Raw genomic sequence first — 16,113 nt, 5'->3', positions numbered from 1 at the left:
ACGGACCCCTCGTCGTCAACACCTAACTCGCTTTTCCGTTTTCGATCTCCTCTGTCTCCGCCGGTGACCGCGAAAATTAATTACGCGCACGTCCGTCGACGAGTGATCGGAGTGCGTTTGGACGTTTTTGTCGAATAATCACAAGAAGTCTACTCTGTGTGCGTAAGACGCGCGAACAGGGCCCGTCGCCAAGTCGCGGCCGACTGGTGGTATTACATAGGTACGTACAGAATATTATTAAATTGCCATACATGAAAAAAAAAAAAATAAAAATAAATTAAATAAATATTTTGGTCGGCGCGATTAAATATTGCCGCGTGTTGTTTATCGGTACTCGAATTGTTGAGAAATCGGAAGGGTGGTATGCGAAATGTATATTATTTAAACACGTCTGGTTGATTAGAGGATATCGATACTCGGGGTAGGTACGCATAAATATTTTTTTTAAATACCAAGAACTCCGTCTCGCCTCCTCAATTCGAGCATTGAATTTTGTTACTGTTAAACGTGCTAAACCACCGCGTGATATTTTAAAAGTACGCATTGGTACTTCGATCCTCGGGTCTTGCTGCCGGTATCAGGAAAATCGTACGAAAAACCATAATATTATTAGTATGTTGTTCTCCGCCGGGCAAGTGTCGTGATATCGATGTCTCGCTAAATCTCGTTACGACCTTTGGTCTTTGCGACATATCCGTTCATCCGGACGGATCACGGCAATAACAACTAGGCCGGACCGCGAGGCGGGTAGGCGAAGAGCCGGTATCGATAGTGCGGCGGTTTCGATTGATACCTATGCGCGCGGTTCTATTTATAAATTTTAATCGGACGCTATATAATGCCGGTCATCATTTCGATCGGCCGCCGTTGGGGCATTGGGTTAAGAGTATTTTTAACGGTCGAAAACACTTTAATGTCAACCTACCGGTCTTAACATTAAATCATGACGTGGTGACGAGTGTACATCATGTGTGTATAGGTAGATAAAATATAATATAGGTATACATAAATTGCAGGTGTGCGTTTTCTTGTATAAAAACTAAAATAGGCTGTTTATGACTTTTAAAAGTGCCTAAAATTATTATTGATTTTGAAACGAAAAATCTTACGTTGTAACTTGTAGGTACTAAATGTCAACATTCCGGTTTTTATTTATTTGTATCGTATATATTCGTCACCACCATATTTCTATTGTAATATATTATAATAAAATTTCGCACGTACTAAATATCATCTGGCCGCTGCCATACAATGACCATATTTTTATCGTACTTAATGTATAGGTAATATTATATTATTGTTGTTAAACGGTGTCCAATGCTATTAATGTGGTTTCGAAAAAGTTTCCTTTTTTTCTCGTATGTTTGATAGGTATTTCGTTTTAAATCGAATACAGTTTTTAATGATCAAATTAAAAGAACAAAATGCCTAATATCTATTTTGTTCAACAATATACTTATGCATTAATATTGTTATATTATGGAAAATATACTTGTACTTATGCTATAATAGTGTAATGGATTAATTTTACAGGACTAACAGATCGGATATTTAATTTTAGGATTTTAGGATGAGAATATTATTTATAATGGGTTGATTTTTGATGAATGTTTAATATTTTTAAATAATATTACATTAGATCACCTATTGAAAACTACTTTGCATCTTAAATATCTCTAAAACTTTTATTTTTAACTATTATTTCGATGTATGTGTATCAACAATAATTCAACTAAACTATTAAATTATAATAGTATTAGTAACAGCATTTACTATTTGTCCAGGTTGTAGAGCATAAAATGTTCTATGCTCCAGTTTCGGATTTGTAAAATTTAAGCTTATTTTTTATATCTTGGAAATTTAACAAATTAATAGAATGATCTATTTATAAAACAATATTGAAATAAGAAAAAACGTAATGAATAATGTATTTGTTCATAAAGTCAATTAATATCAATATTTAATTTTAATAAGTAATAGGTAGGCTATTTATTTTATTTTTTATATTACAAAATACATTTTATTTATAATATAATCTTTATTCTTTAATACTTTGTATAATCTATACACATATATACGTTGAAATAAATAATAACTATGACCTAAATCTAAAAATAAACTTTTCATGAAATATTTTAGCGTAGGTATCTAGGTACTACCTATCATTTATTTTTTTTTCTAATATAAATATTTAATTAATAGATAAAAAGTACAAAAAAGTACAATGGCCATTTAAAATGTCTAAATTGTTCATAGTTTCATACAATAAGCATGCCAACGTTTTAATAAATTATAAAACGTAATTTTATTTGTTCAATAATAAAATTAATAACTTAAATGCAGTTTTTAAACAATTTGAATACCTTTAGTTACAATTTTATTTAAGTATGATTTAAATATAAATGACTAAATACATGCAAGTTATAAGTATTAAGTATATTTAATAATCTAAGCATCATATTATACTTCGTATTTTACAATATACATGTTATATAAAATAAACCATTTGACGATACCCGGTAGATGTTAGATCCTTATAACTTAAAAGTAGAATATAGTATATGTATTAATTGAGTATAAATGAATTTATTAAAAATATTTTGATGAATGTAAGTTCTGTACCTACTTTATTATTTTGCACTAATAATTTTATTTAAATTAATTATTAACGTATACCTAACTACAAGATTTTGAAATGACCTCATTAGAAAGTTAATTAAATTAATTACCTATGTCATTTTATCATTAAAATGCTATAAAGGTTACCTCCTAAATTTTTACCAACTTTTGCTTACTGCTTAACTAGTAATTTATATAGCAACTAGTTTTAACTTTAAGAGTATTATTTCTTTCTAAATAAAAATATATTTCGTACAAATTAACACGTCATATTGTTCCGGAACGGTAAACTTAATAGTTAATTCGTTCCGGCGAGATTTTACTTTCTACGATTTTTTAAATTCAATTGTGTATTTGAAATTAAATGTTGTGCCCTTCGACGTCATTATTTTTTTCATAACTTTTTCATCAGCATAATTTTTGTACTTAAACGTCTATTAATGTAAATTATTACCCGACGTCTTAAACTCTAGTCCTAACTTATTTTTCAAAATTTAAACCCAAAATTTCGACAATCTTAGCATCATTTTATTCTAATTTTGATAAAGTTATTGAACATGCACATCAGCAAATCATTGTGTTATTAAATAATCAGAGTTAATTATTGATTAAACTATTGTCGTTTACGTTATAACGTACACACTTTAGTTATTGCATTATCCGGTTAAAAATTACATTGTTATTTATGCGCGTCTAATTAAAATTCAAACTACCAGATCAAACACTATTATCTGTACTTAATATAAAATATAGCCGGAAGGTAGATGCGATGCGGTTAAGTGATTAACAAAAAATGTCAACGACTATTATGTTATACGTTGTTGTACTTGGCATCTGAAGTAGAAAGACATAAACCGTTTTAGAATTACTAAAACAAATGTTAAGCACTTGTAAAACTAATAAATATATCTATGTAATAATTACTAATTAAATATTATTTAATAAAAATGTACGGATAGTACAAAGTATAGATAGGTCATAGGTATAATAACTAATAAGTGTTCTAAAAAACAAATGTACACAGATAATTTGTCTTTATTTAGTTAAATACTTATATTACTTATATAATCTTGAATCTTCATATTGTTTGATGATAATATACTGATTGTTAAGTTATTAAGTGTATGCACTATAAAAACTACTGAAATATGCATGTACTTATAATGCACTTAATTTTTTATTTTAATTTATGTATGCATAAGTAAAAAACCTTTTAACTTTATAATTTGTATTTAAATGTCGTTGAATGGTAACTAAAAATATTATTTAATTTTAATTTAAAAATAAAAATAAATTAAAATAGGTACCAAATATAAGTTATTGAATATACATGTTTTATTTTAAATATTGCAATACACTGTCGACGCCGCGCCGTTAAATACAATTATAAATTAATTTTATATTTTATTTATTGATGGTTTTTTAAATGTAATTTATTTTAATAATTACATAATATTTAATTCTAATATACTATGCCATTAATAATGAAAGTTTTTAAAAATATGAGAATAAATAAGAAAACCTTTAAGGTATGTAATTTCAATATTATTAAAACAAAATTTGGTTATAGTTATTCAAATTTGCAGCTAATCTAGTAATTTTTCAGTATTTTCAGTAAAAACGCAAATGCATAAACTTTCGTGTCCTAGTTATTAGCACTTATTTATTTACTTATTATATTTTATTAATATAAATGAACAAACAATTAATAAGAAATGATATTGTTTATAATTATTTTATTAGCTATTCTTAAGCTATTTAACTACTATAGTCTATAAGCTACCCTTATATTTTATGTACAGCTATACAAGGCCGCCCGTAGAAATTTTTCTCAGGGGGGCCAGCGAAAAATAATACACTTACCATAAATTCTATTTTTTATACCACATCGTAAAAAAAATTATTTATTTATTTTAATATTGCAAGTGTCACCTTATCAGTTATCAGTCCTCCTTATCGCCCTCCAAGACGCTGTATAAAATGCAAATAAATGCAATAAAAATTAGGTAATATCTTAATTAGCGGGAGGGGGGGCTTGCAGCTATACCAAACATGAATGTAAGAAGAAAATTAATTCTTAGACATTTACAGTTTACTGTAATAGTGTAATACTACGAAACTATAAAATATAATAATTAATATCTGTATAGCAAATCTTTGATTAATTAAGTTGTTTTTTTTTTTTAAATAACTTAAAATTTATGCATATAGCTTATTTGTATTATACAATTTCTTTATTAAAAATTTAAAAAAAAAACTTAATTCAAGACATAAATTACGATTTTAATTATTTTTATGATTAACTCTGTTGTATCGATTTTGAAAATAGAATGAATAAATAATAATTATCTAAGTACCTATCTATTTATTGTGTAAATATTTGTTAATATATTCAGTATTTGAAAACAAATTAAATATACAATATATATATTTTAGGTGAGTTTATTATATTTACCAATTATAATACAACGAATACATAATAGTTTATAAGTTTATTGTAAGTACATAAATACGTACGAATAATAATGTAGTATTTAGGCATTATTTAAACAAATTTGTTTTTGTTTGCACTAATAAAATTTTTTAAATATTGATATCTTAAACTTCAACAACAAATTTTATATGTAGGTATAACATTTATAACACAATATCCTTGTTTACTGATCAAGTGAATATGGGCAATAAATGCGTTTTAATTTTAACTAAAAATCGTGTCAGTGGTGATAATTCGTGACGGGCCCATTGCCAGATGCTTTTTCGTATCGGTAATAATAAATGACATCACGTTTTTCCACTATATACAAACTATATTGTTGTATGGACTTATTTCACTAAATAATAACGATAAAAGTGTGCGTTTTAAGTAGTGTATTTTAATATATCGGAACTTCGATGTGGGTGTAAGCTACAAGTTTATACTCGTGTCCATAAATCTAGGAATTGTGATTAAAATAACCCTTGAAGGCTATTAGACCCGGACTAAGTATTGCCGAAAGTCGTGCCAATTTTTTTCTTAGTGTCTTTAAGAAATTTTCTAATTAAAATTATCAAACTAAATAATTCATTTCAACTTGCATATATTATACATTTATAACTTAGAGATTTTACATGCGTTAGGTGTGTATTACTATACTTAAAAACACTAAAATGTTAGTATGTATATATTTTATATTCTCTGTATCGGATCAATTAGTCTAACTACTTTGACTTTCGCGCTTCTAAACTATAATCAATCTACCAGACTGTGAAGTTTTCAATTTTCTCATTTTAGTTCACTATGTTTAATTTTTTTATCATTCGAGAAATTACATAATCTGTTCTTCTATGGTACAATAAATGCATGCAAATTTAAGCGACGTATATATGAAATTACCATACAAGTAAACAACTATAAATTGTATTTACTATAAAAATTACTGAACTATGTGTTGGTAACTATTACCCACTGTCATAAGTACCTATAGTTGTTAATTCTAATATTAGTTTATTAATTATTACTTAAATTTGGTCAGATGTTATTAGGTTACGGGGCCTTATACCATTTATTTTTTATTCGCATATGTTATTTTTGATACATCCATATATATACTGTTATAGATATCGAATTAAACAATCCACTCCTGTTTTAAATAACAATAGGTTGTTAGTGGCAAATTATCTTACAACGCTCATGCCTTGAATATTATATGTTATAGTCTTAAATTGAATAATGCAAACATCTGGGAGAATATTTTGAAAATAAATTATAGGTATACATAAATTATAGCTTATATATAATATATAGGTAGGTGGTATTAGTATATTATATGGGTGACACTCCTCAATCACACGCGCACCGGTCAATTATTTTGTAGTCCGTAACCGTATTTCCGTTGGTCATTTCCTGCGAATAATGAAAAAAATTCACTATTACAATAAAAACTTAAACAAAATATCATCTCGCACACATATAATATTATAGTGTACTAAAAATGACGATACATATATAGGTCATAACTATATAACATCGTTTGTTATGTACATTTGTTAGTCACCTTGGCATCTATAAAGGTACCCTCGTGTGTTTAAAATATTTTTTTCTAAATTAATTATACCTATATCATTTATTGCCCTGAAATTATTTTATGTATTTAAAAATAATTATTGGTCATAGAAGCTTATAAAATTTCAAAATATTTCTAATTCTTAGATTTAGACAATAATTGATAGAGCTTTTGACAGTAGGTATCTATATCGTATTTTTAAAAAATTACGCATAAAATCAATTTTTGTGCTTTTGAAATGATATATACCTACTAAATAAAACAAAATACTTATTTATAATTTGTGTTCAGTATAGAAATATTATATTATGAGCATTTATTAGAGTTTAATGAATGAAAATGTTTTACATAATATTTAATCCTATAATTAGCCGTTTTTTGTATGTTTAAAGTACTTTCCGTTTCGGTATACTCACTTGTTGGCTAATACACAGTGATTTAATTCAGACAAATGGGGTTATGAATATTTGACGTAATTGTTCCTAAGATAGTCTGTGTAAACAATAAATGAAACTTAAAATGTCTAGCTACAAATTGATTCGTTTCCAACCAAAAAAATAAAACCTCTGTTAACCTTAACCTAAATATATCGACATTTATATCTGTCTGTCTCAATATTAGGTATACTTCCATAAAATTTTCTAAATAAAAAAAATACGTTCAATGGTTAAATTATATTTTCTTTAATTATAATGTTAAAATCATTAAGACTAAAATCAGCTAAAAATTATTTATCATCAAAAGTAGTTGTATTATTTGTGTGTACAAAAATCTTAAACCACCGCTTTCACTATACCGTGTCGTGTAGAACTGAATATATTCACCTTGTAAGTAATGCGTTACAAAAATTTTGTTACTTATGTATTAAATAAATAAAAAGCGTACGGAACATAACACTACACGGTGTAGTGTAAACCCGGTCTTACAGACGTTTCTTAATTTATTTATTTTTTATGCATAAACATTTTAATATTTTTTAATATTGGCCGATAAAAATGATGATCTTGTGTAAGAGCTTTTTTTTTTTTACTGTAGTTGAGTTACTTTTTTACGCTCCCAAATGTTTGTTACCACGATAGGAAATTGCAGTTGCGTAACATAATCGATATGGAAATTAGGAAAAAAAACCGTCACGTAACAGTTCTTTGACACTATCTATACAGATTTGATGTTTTCCCATAATACCTAGATATAATAAGTAATATAAAACGATAAAGCATTCGATACGCACATCACTAACCATGCTGCGGATATCATTGACATAATCCTATATGAATTTAGAAATTCTTTCTATCAAATATTGCTACTTGTTATCGATATTATAAAAATTGAATTTATTTAAATAATGGTTTTATCAAAAAATATTATTACCTTTAATTTATGGGCGCCACACAGAAAATACATAGTTAGACATGAAAAAAAAAATAATCGACTTAATTAAAATTTAAAATTATAATATTTAAGTAGATACTAAGGAAGAATTAATTCAATTGAAACTGTTAGCATATGTAAAGTCGTAAACATAATATAAAATGTAATAAATTAATAACACTTTCAAAAGTCGTTTTTCGTCTTTCTGTAAGCTTGCGAGTATATTAAATTGTCTTCCGTTTTAGATATTTTATTAATTTTGCATAAATAATATTTCTAGATGTATACATTTTGCTTGGCAGTCGGTATCAACGGTATTTTTTGTACATTTGTATTAAAGAGCAATTATTATCATTTTCCTATAAAAATTAATGCGTTATCATAATATTGTGGTACGAGTGTACTACATCTCCTTGATCGCGCCGATATCTCTTTTATAGTACTTATCTAGATAAAATAAATATGTTTTGAAATCGATAACACTGAATGTATAACTAATTGTACCCTCTATATATGAGAAGTGAATCATTGTATGGCGCCATTATTGCTATTGTATAAAATGTATGCCTATTATACATGTCTATAGGTATAAATGTATAATGCATTAATACATTTACATTACGAGATTTAAATAGCAGCTACAATCGCAGTAAAATAACTATTATTTTTATGCTATTAGACTAAACAACTAGGAATTTTTCTGATATTAACTTAATAATTATTATAACATAAAGTAACGTGTCGTAATTGTTATTGACAATAATATATTAGCAGACAATAGTTAAAATATAAATAAAAACATTTTTCATAGCGTGAAATTAATAACCAACATTTATTTTTCTTCCTTGTAATGGTACTTAAAAATAAAAATAATATTATTAATCGCAAAAAAACATAGGCAAAACCACAAAATTAACATAAAACATAACATATTATTTATCAATTTTGGTGCAATAAACGGTCGCCCCGTGTTTTCTTGTGATCTGCAAACATGACAACAGTAATGTTGTTTATTATGTCTAGTGTGATGTATTATTTTTAATTGTTGGTTATTAATTATTATAAAATAATAATATAATTATTTTATTTGCTTTTATTTTGAAAATGATTCAAAACGTTTTATCTTACGGTTAAGGTTTATACTATATTTTTAATACAATTTCAGCCATATTTTGTTGTTTATTCGGGTATTTTATGTCATAATTCATTTTTTTTTAATTATTTATTTTTGTCATTAAATTATTTAATTATTTTTTCACAGTAAAAAGTGATCAATTCAGCAGTAGCGCAAACCTTTATCAAGAACAAAACGTTACTGATTTGATTACGTCTAGCTACGGCGTGGGTCCCACTGACGACAATGGTAGACCGTTGTTCGGATTGAGAGCTCTCAGGAAAAACAACGCCAATCAATCGTCTGTAAGCGGTGAGTTCAATAATACACAAACCTCGTTGCATTATAATACCTACGCGTTTCTCAGATCAATGATCTATTTTTATTTCTACGTCATTGTTATTGAAGCTTGTTATTTCTTTATCAGAAAACGATTCCTCGCTGTCGTCTGCCCACTGCGAAACTGACTCGCGGGACACTCAGGTTTCTGATCAAAAACATAAGTCGTACGGTTTGAAAGCGTTGCAATCCCAGAACACGTATACGGTACAAGAGTCGTCAAGCACTGTGTATCAAACAACGTCTTCCGAGCAAAAAGGCGGAGTCGATCAGCTGATTACCGACCATAAGGGCAAACCACTGTTTGGGCTTAAAGCGTTACAGAGCATCGGCAAAAACGAAGAAGAACCAATTTACGACGACATGCCGGAACCACCGGTATCTCCGCAACTAAAGGATTTGGTGCTCAAGCATGAAAAACACGCAAGTAAGTTATTTATAACGGTATTATCTTCAAAACTTTATGTTAGGTATTCAATACAGACTACAAGTACGGTTGTAGGTAATATTATAATATATTAACTTCCGTAGTGTCATACATCAAAGTATTCGCAATTATTATGAATTTAAAGTTTTTTATCGCATTGTTCAAATCAAACAATCCATAGCGAAGGGTAAATTTTGAATGACAGATTTTGGGTGTTGTGTAGGTACCTACATATTATAAGTACATAATATTTTTACATAATTTTCTATATTTATATCATGAGATTTTAAAACCATCTCATTCTGTCATATTATTATTACATTTTGTTAATTTGAACTTTGAAGTATATCAACAAACACATCGAAAGTGATCGAATTGAAGGAAAATTATTATTATAATAAGATTATTATTGAAGGGGGGATAGCAAAGTGTAAAAAAAATATACTTACGTCTTATCGATTAAGATATAATTAGAAGGGAAATACATACATTTAAAAAAAAGAAAGAGATAATCTGTTTGCCTGAGCCTCCCTCGATTTAAACACTATACGTCTACAGTACATATTTTCATACTCTCTAAAATAAATATGTATTGGTATGTTAGATGAACAAATATTTTATTTTATTCTAATTTAATTTAATTAATTAATTTTTTTTTTTATTTTATTATATATTTTTAATATTTGTGATTACTAATCACAAAACTGATTAGTAACAATTTTATAAATTTCTGTATCATAAAAATCTTTGAAAAAATTATTCTTTTCATCACTTGTTAGTTACTAACTCATTTCTTAGGTTTTATTCAATGAACAATTAATATATTATTATATTAATTTTCAGAAGAGAGTTCCAAGTTGGAATCACAACCTAGACAAAAACCAAAAGCAAAGTTCAGAGATAGTTTTATACTCGATACTAAAGATGAGGGTTTGTATTCAACATTTGAAGAAAATGAATTTACTGACCCCAGTCAAATAACTTCGTTGCGTTCGATTATTAAAAAAACAGATGATCAAAACAATGGTAATTTAAGAAATTAAGTGTAATACGTTGGTTTTTGAATAATTTAACATTAAAATGTTTTAGAAACTATTGTTAAAAGTAAAAGTCAGTCGACAGTATTTCAATCAAAGAGTGTTATGCGATCCGATGGATCTGGAAATGTTTCAGTCACACAAGATTTCTTGAAAGGTTAGTATCTCCACATGACCATATCATACATTTTAAATTTATTTTTTTAATTGCGTAGTTTATTAAATACATTTTGTAATTAAACTATTATGAGAAATGGCGAATTTATATCATACATTATGTTATGTAACAGTGGCACGTGATTGAGTGTTAGGCTAGGTGAAAATAAAACAAAATAATTCAAGTTGGACTTCTTCCAAAACGTAATTAAAACACAAAAAAACTCGAAGCACTTTAAAAGCCGTTATTTGTGTATGGCAACAGCAAGTGCTAAGACTACTATATTACATTTAACTTAGTGTATCATATATTTTTAAATGAAACCTTCTTTGGACTGTGTCTTGAGTTTTGGCCTAGTTTTTAGTTTTTTAATATTTTCATACACATGGCCTATAGTATTTCTTTTTTTTATCATAGCTTTTATAATTTTTCGAATTTCACAAATACAATGGGAACATAAATTGATTTTATCAGGTACTTAATTTTAATTTAATTTTTAGGTATTAGGTAAGGTTTGAACAATTATTAGAAATATATGTATAATTAGAATATAATTCTGATTTATAACGTAAAATTACTATAGATACACGTATATTTACATGATATTTGACTTGTTATAGGTGAATTGTCTTCTGTGAATGACGAAGAACCATCAGGAAAACTTACTCGAGGGCATTATACTTATCAGAACCCAGATAATTCAGATGCCAAAAAAGGCATTGCTAAAGTCACAACAGTCACTACAGCTATCGGCAAAGATACTGGTCCTCAAATTACTGAGATCACTGAAGAGCTCAATGAGTCTGATCGCGTTGATGGAAACAAAGTGGTAAAAAGAAGTCGAACCAATGACAAATTTGAAAATATCCAAAAAAGGTTTAGCCAAGAAAGTTTTAAACAAGACAGCAGACGTTCATCAAAAGAATTAAATGGACATGAAAAAACTGAAGAATCACCACAGTCCACTCCAAGATCAAGTTTGGTGCGCGGAGATTCAATCAAGGCACTTCAACATAAATTTCAACAAGCCACTGGTAATTTATTATCTATTAGGTATAAGGTAACACAGTTACTGAAATGTTTTTTTAATTGTTATTTCTATGAGTTATTTTTAAAATTATTATCATACAATACAATATTTTATGTGGTTTTCACATTCTTATCAATCTTAAACCTCATGATTATTCTGTGGTTATTCAATTTATAGATACTGATGAATGTTATTTTTGCATAAATTAATGTTATAGTTTCTTGTTAATTTTGGTTATTGATCTTTTTTTTAAATGTAAACATTTTTGTTAATATAATTAATCTTTTATTAAACAATTAATAATTAATTATTAGATTTTCAAACGTAGGTAGATTATATTATAATTTATAACATTTTGAAAAATAATCTCTTTGTGAATTAAAAGTTATAATATTATGTTAAACTATATTTGCCCATTTTGTTATCAAAAGTTGTTATTACAATTATAGGTACTAAATAATAAACTTAAAAAAAGTAAAAATTAAACCTTTACCTATGACTTTAATAAAGACAAAGAAAAATGTATTAACGAATAATGTTTTTTTTTCTTGTGGTAAAATAATGCTATGTTTTAAGTATAAGATAAATATTATAGTGTAGTTATATCAGAATATACCATTTATTACTTAATTAACTATTTAATATTTCAGTTTCATCTAGTTTGAAACAGAACAGGACTACTAAATCTGATGTGTCTAGTAGTTCACGACAAGTTGAAGAAAAAACAACAACTACTAAATTAAATGCAGCTAAAAACAATGGAACTGCTACATCCTTCCTTGACAATAATTCAAGAGTGACTGGTGTACAAGATGTTTTAACCAGAATGCGAAATGCAGATTTAGGTAAATAATGGTTGATAAAAATATTTATATATAGTATTATTAATTTAAGTATTGATTACCTTAAAAATGAAATATTTATGCTAATTTGTAATTTATTTGTTTCAAATTTTATAGTTGTAGAAAGTGGTGATACCAATGAAGACACTGAAGCCCGTGCATTACTCAACAAGTTTTTAGGTGCATCGGTCATCCTTCATGGAATGGAACAAGGAAACAAATCTCCTTCTTCAATAACTACCACAAGTAGCGCTACACTTGTCAACCAAGTAGAAAAACAAAGATCACAGGTACAACAATAATATACATTGTTTAAAGTATAAATTATAATGCTAAATTTAAAATAAAATCTAATTAAAAATTATAAAAATCACAATATTTTTTTATATTATACTATTTGTTAGGTAGGTACTTGTTACTAAATTCATGAATTTTAGCATAAGTTATAAATACTAAATTATAATTTTCCACAAATCTTTTAATTTCATACATATATGATATAGGTACTATATATTGATTTATTTTAGTAAATTATAAACCGATTATACATTATTATTATTTCAACAACTATATACTATGTTAATACGAAACAGTAGTGGCACTAACTTATTTTATCAGTCGAACAAGAAAAAAATGTTGGATGCACTCATGCTTCCTATTATAATTCTGTATCAAATTTATCATTCTGAAAATTTATAACATAGGTATTAGTGTATTACAATAAAAATTACTTTTCATAGTTATATAAATACTGATTTAATATTTTAAAATTTAAATCAAGTTAACATGTTAAGTAAACTCCTATCATTAATAATACATAATAGTTAAACTTGCTACCTATGCATTCTTTCAATTGAAGTTATCCAAACATTTACTATTTTTTCAATACTCTTGAGAAAAATTAAATTCTGTTTACAACTTTCTTCAATATTAATATATATCTTATTTTCATAAGAGATCAGCCTTTGTTGTAATATTTTCAATCTAAGTCTTATTTTGATCTAGATTTTAACTTAATGAACCAAGTTAGATCTTAGAATCACATAAATAAATAGCAATGCAACTATTATACTTTTGAAAAGCTTATTTCAGCTGAAGCTGAAATTGTGCATAATGTTTTATAAGCACAATATAAATTTGAAAATATTAAATTTTTTAGTACTCACTAGTCAATCTCAATTGGTATCCACCACCTCATTTTAGCTGTGAGACAATGGTCTTACAAAAACTTTTTTGCTCTACCACTGATAATAACAGTGACAGAATAGCTAAAAATAGTAGTCAAGAAATTTAACATATTATCTGTTACTATACAGAGTACGAACTAATACTAAACATGGTAATAGATATCAGGCTAAAACTAAAACACAATGACTGGCGAGTCGACAATATTATCAGCTGCAAGTTAAAAATATTTTATATTATTATTATAAGAAATAACTAGAAGTTAAAACGCAAATAAATACATTGGGAAGTGGGAGATAAACATTTTTATTGTCATGAACGAAAAATAAAATGTATTTTTTTGAAAAGATTTGTTTACAACTAATTATTTTTATTATCTCGATTAGCTTTTACTTTTTAGTACATTTGCCATTGCAGTTTTAGCGTATAAAATATATTGTAATATAATAATAATGGTAAATAAATTTCATAAATTTAAAACAAAATTTATCTTGTTTCTCTGCATCTAATAAATATTAAAAATCTTTCTGGACAGTTAGTAGTTATTTTTATGTATTTAATACTATAAAAATTATTTTATGGTATTTATATGTGAGAAAACATTTAACGATTGTGTTGATAGTCATTACACAATCGTAGTACTTTACAAATGTTAAAAATAACTTCATTTTCCATATTTCGTCTTAATGTTGTTATAATTTGTTACTTAAAAATAATTATTTCATAGAGCTAAACTTTTCTATCTTTAAATTGAATTAGTTTATAAAAATGTTTAAATTATAAAAAAAATTGAGAAGGTTTTATTTAAATACATTTTTAATTAGTTTATAGATGACGAATAAATTACCATCATAATTTATCATTATTAGTAATTAAAAATATATATTACATGATTTATCTACTTCGTGAGAATTTGTGTTTATTTATGCTGCCATAATTTTATAAAACCTAGGTACACCTATCAGAAAATCTTTGTAGAACAATGTTACATTATATTATTATAATCTATTGAGAAATGATTATTATGATTTTACGAGTAATAAAATATATTTATAATAAAAATATATTTTCATTAAAATGTTTATTTATATCAATAAAAATGTAAAACAATGCATATGATTTTGCTTTGGTCAGTTTCTTAGTTTTACGTGGTTTAATGATTATTATTTTATTTTAGCCGTAACGTTTTGATATTTAAATATATCAAAACGATGATTAGGATAAACTTAGAACAAAACAAAACGTTTACTATACAATATCTATGTATATAAACGATGTAGTAAGGATAACTTAATCTATTATTTGACAACTGTTTGCTACTAAATTACGCCTCACACGAGTTTACATTATATAATAATGTACGTATTATACTATTATAAATTTATAAATATAGAGAATATTTTAATCGCTTTGTGTGTTTGTTTACGGCGTAATTGCGCCATGGCGTTTATTCGCCCCCCCCCCCCCACTGGGTCGCGACATTTTCGGGCATTTGTACATAATATTTTGCTCTAAACAATAAAGGCGCTTGTAAGGCAGTTCCCACCTGTCCGTTTCGTTCGCGATAAATTAGCACAGCGAAATATGATGGCGAAAAATCGGCGTCTTTATGTTCAGACCGCACATAATAATACAACGGTCAATAATAGTATTACTACTCAACTAACTGTTAATTTCCCTACCCGTTGGACAACGCATTTTGGCTTTGCGCGTTTCACGACGAAAATAATATTTGAAGGCAAATCCTATTTTGGTCAGCGCGGTGGTTCGCTCGACGCCGAATGCTCCGTTGGCCACGCAGTTCAGTTTAAACTTGGCTACACGCGCAACTATTTCTGTTTATGTCGAGTCGTCGAGTGTGTTCGTGTCGCCGACAAAAAAAATCGTTTTTATTTTTTCTCACTTAATCATATTTCTCTGGTTCGACTGTTATTAATATTTTCGCGGCG

General features: G+C 27.0%; 1 protein-coding gene across 3 annotated transcripts in view; it reads left to right on the top strand.

Annotated features, from left to right (window-relative positions):
* The window catches only part of LOC112596298 (serine-rich adhesin for platelets-like), a 46,108-nt gene that overhangs the window by 21,551 nt on the left and 8,444 nt on the right, over window positions 1–16,113 (top strand). For all 3 annotated transcript variants that reach the window (XM_025341897.1, XM_025341896.1, XM_025341898.1), the window contains exons 6-12: window positions 9,295–9,459; window positions 9,575–9,913; window positions 10,757–10,939; window positions 11,003–11,107; window positions 11,728–12,141; window positions 12,788–12,982; window positions 13,097–13,269. In XM_025341897.1, coding sequence (XP_025197682.1) covers window positions 9,295–9,459; window positions 9,575–9,913; window positions 10,757–10,939; window positions 11,003–11,107; window positions 11,728–12,141; window positions 12,788–12,982; window positions 13,097–13,269 — 1,574 coding nt within the window. The remainder of the gene's footprint in view (window positions 1–9,294; window positions 9,460–9,574; window positions 9,914–10,756; window positions 10,940–11,002; window positions 11,108–11,727; window positions 12,142–12,787; window positions 12,983–13,096; window positions 13,270–16,113) is intronic.

The sequence above is a fragment of the Melanaphis sacchari genome, unplaced genomic scaffold (assembly GCF_002803265.2).
Source record: "Melanaphis sacchari strain LSU unplaced genomic scaffold, SCAv2.0 Contig31_pilon_pilon, whole genome shotgun sequence".
In the NCBI taxonomy this organism is placed as follows: domain Eukaryota; kingdom Metazoa; phylum Arthropoda; class Insecta; order Hemiptera; family Aphididae; genus Melanaphis; species Melanaphis sacchari.
The sequence above is the reverse complement of the archived record's forward strand: the minus strand, read 5'-3'. Positions and strand labels throughout refer to the sequence as shown.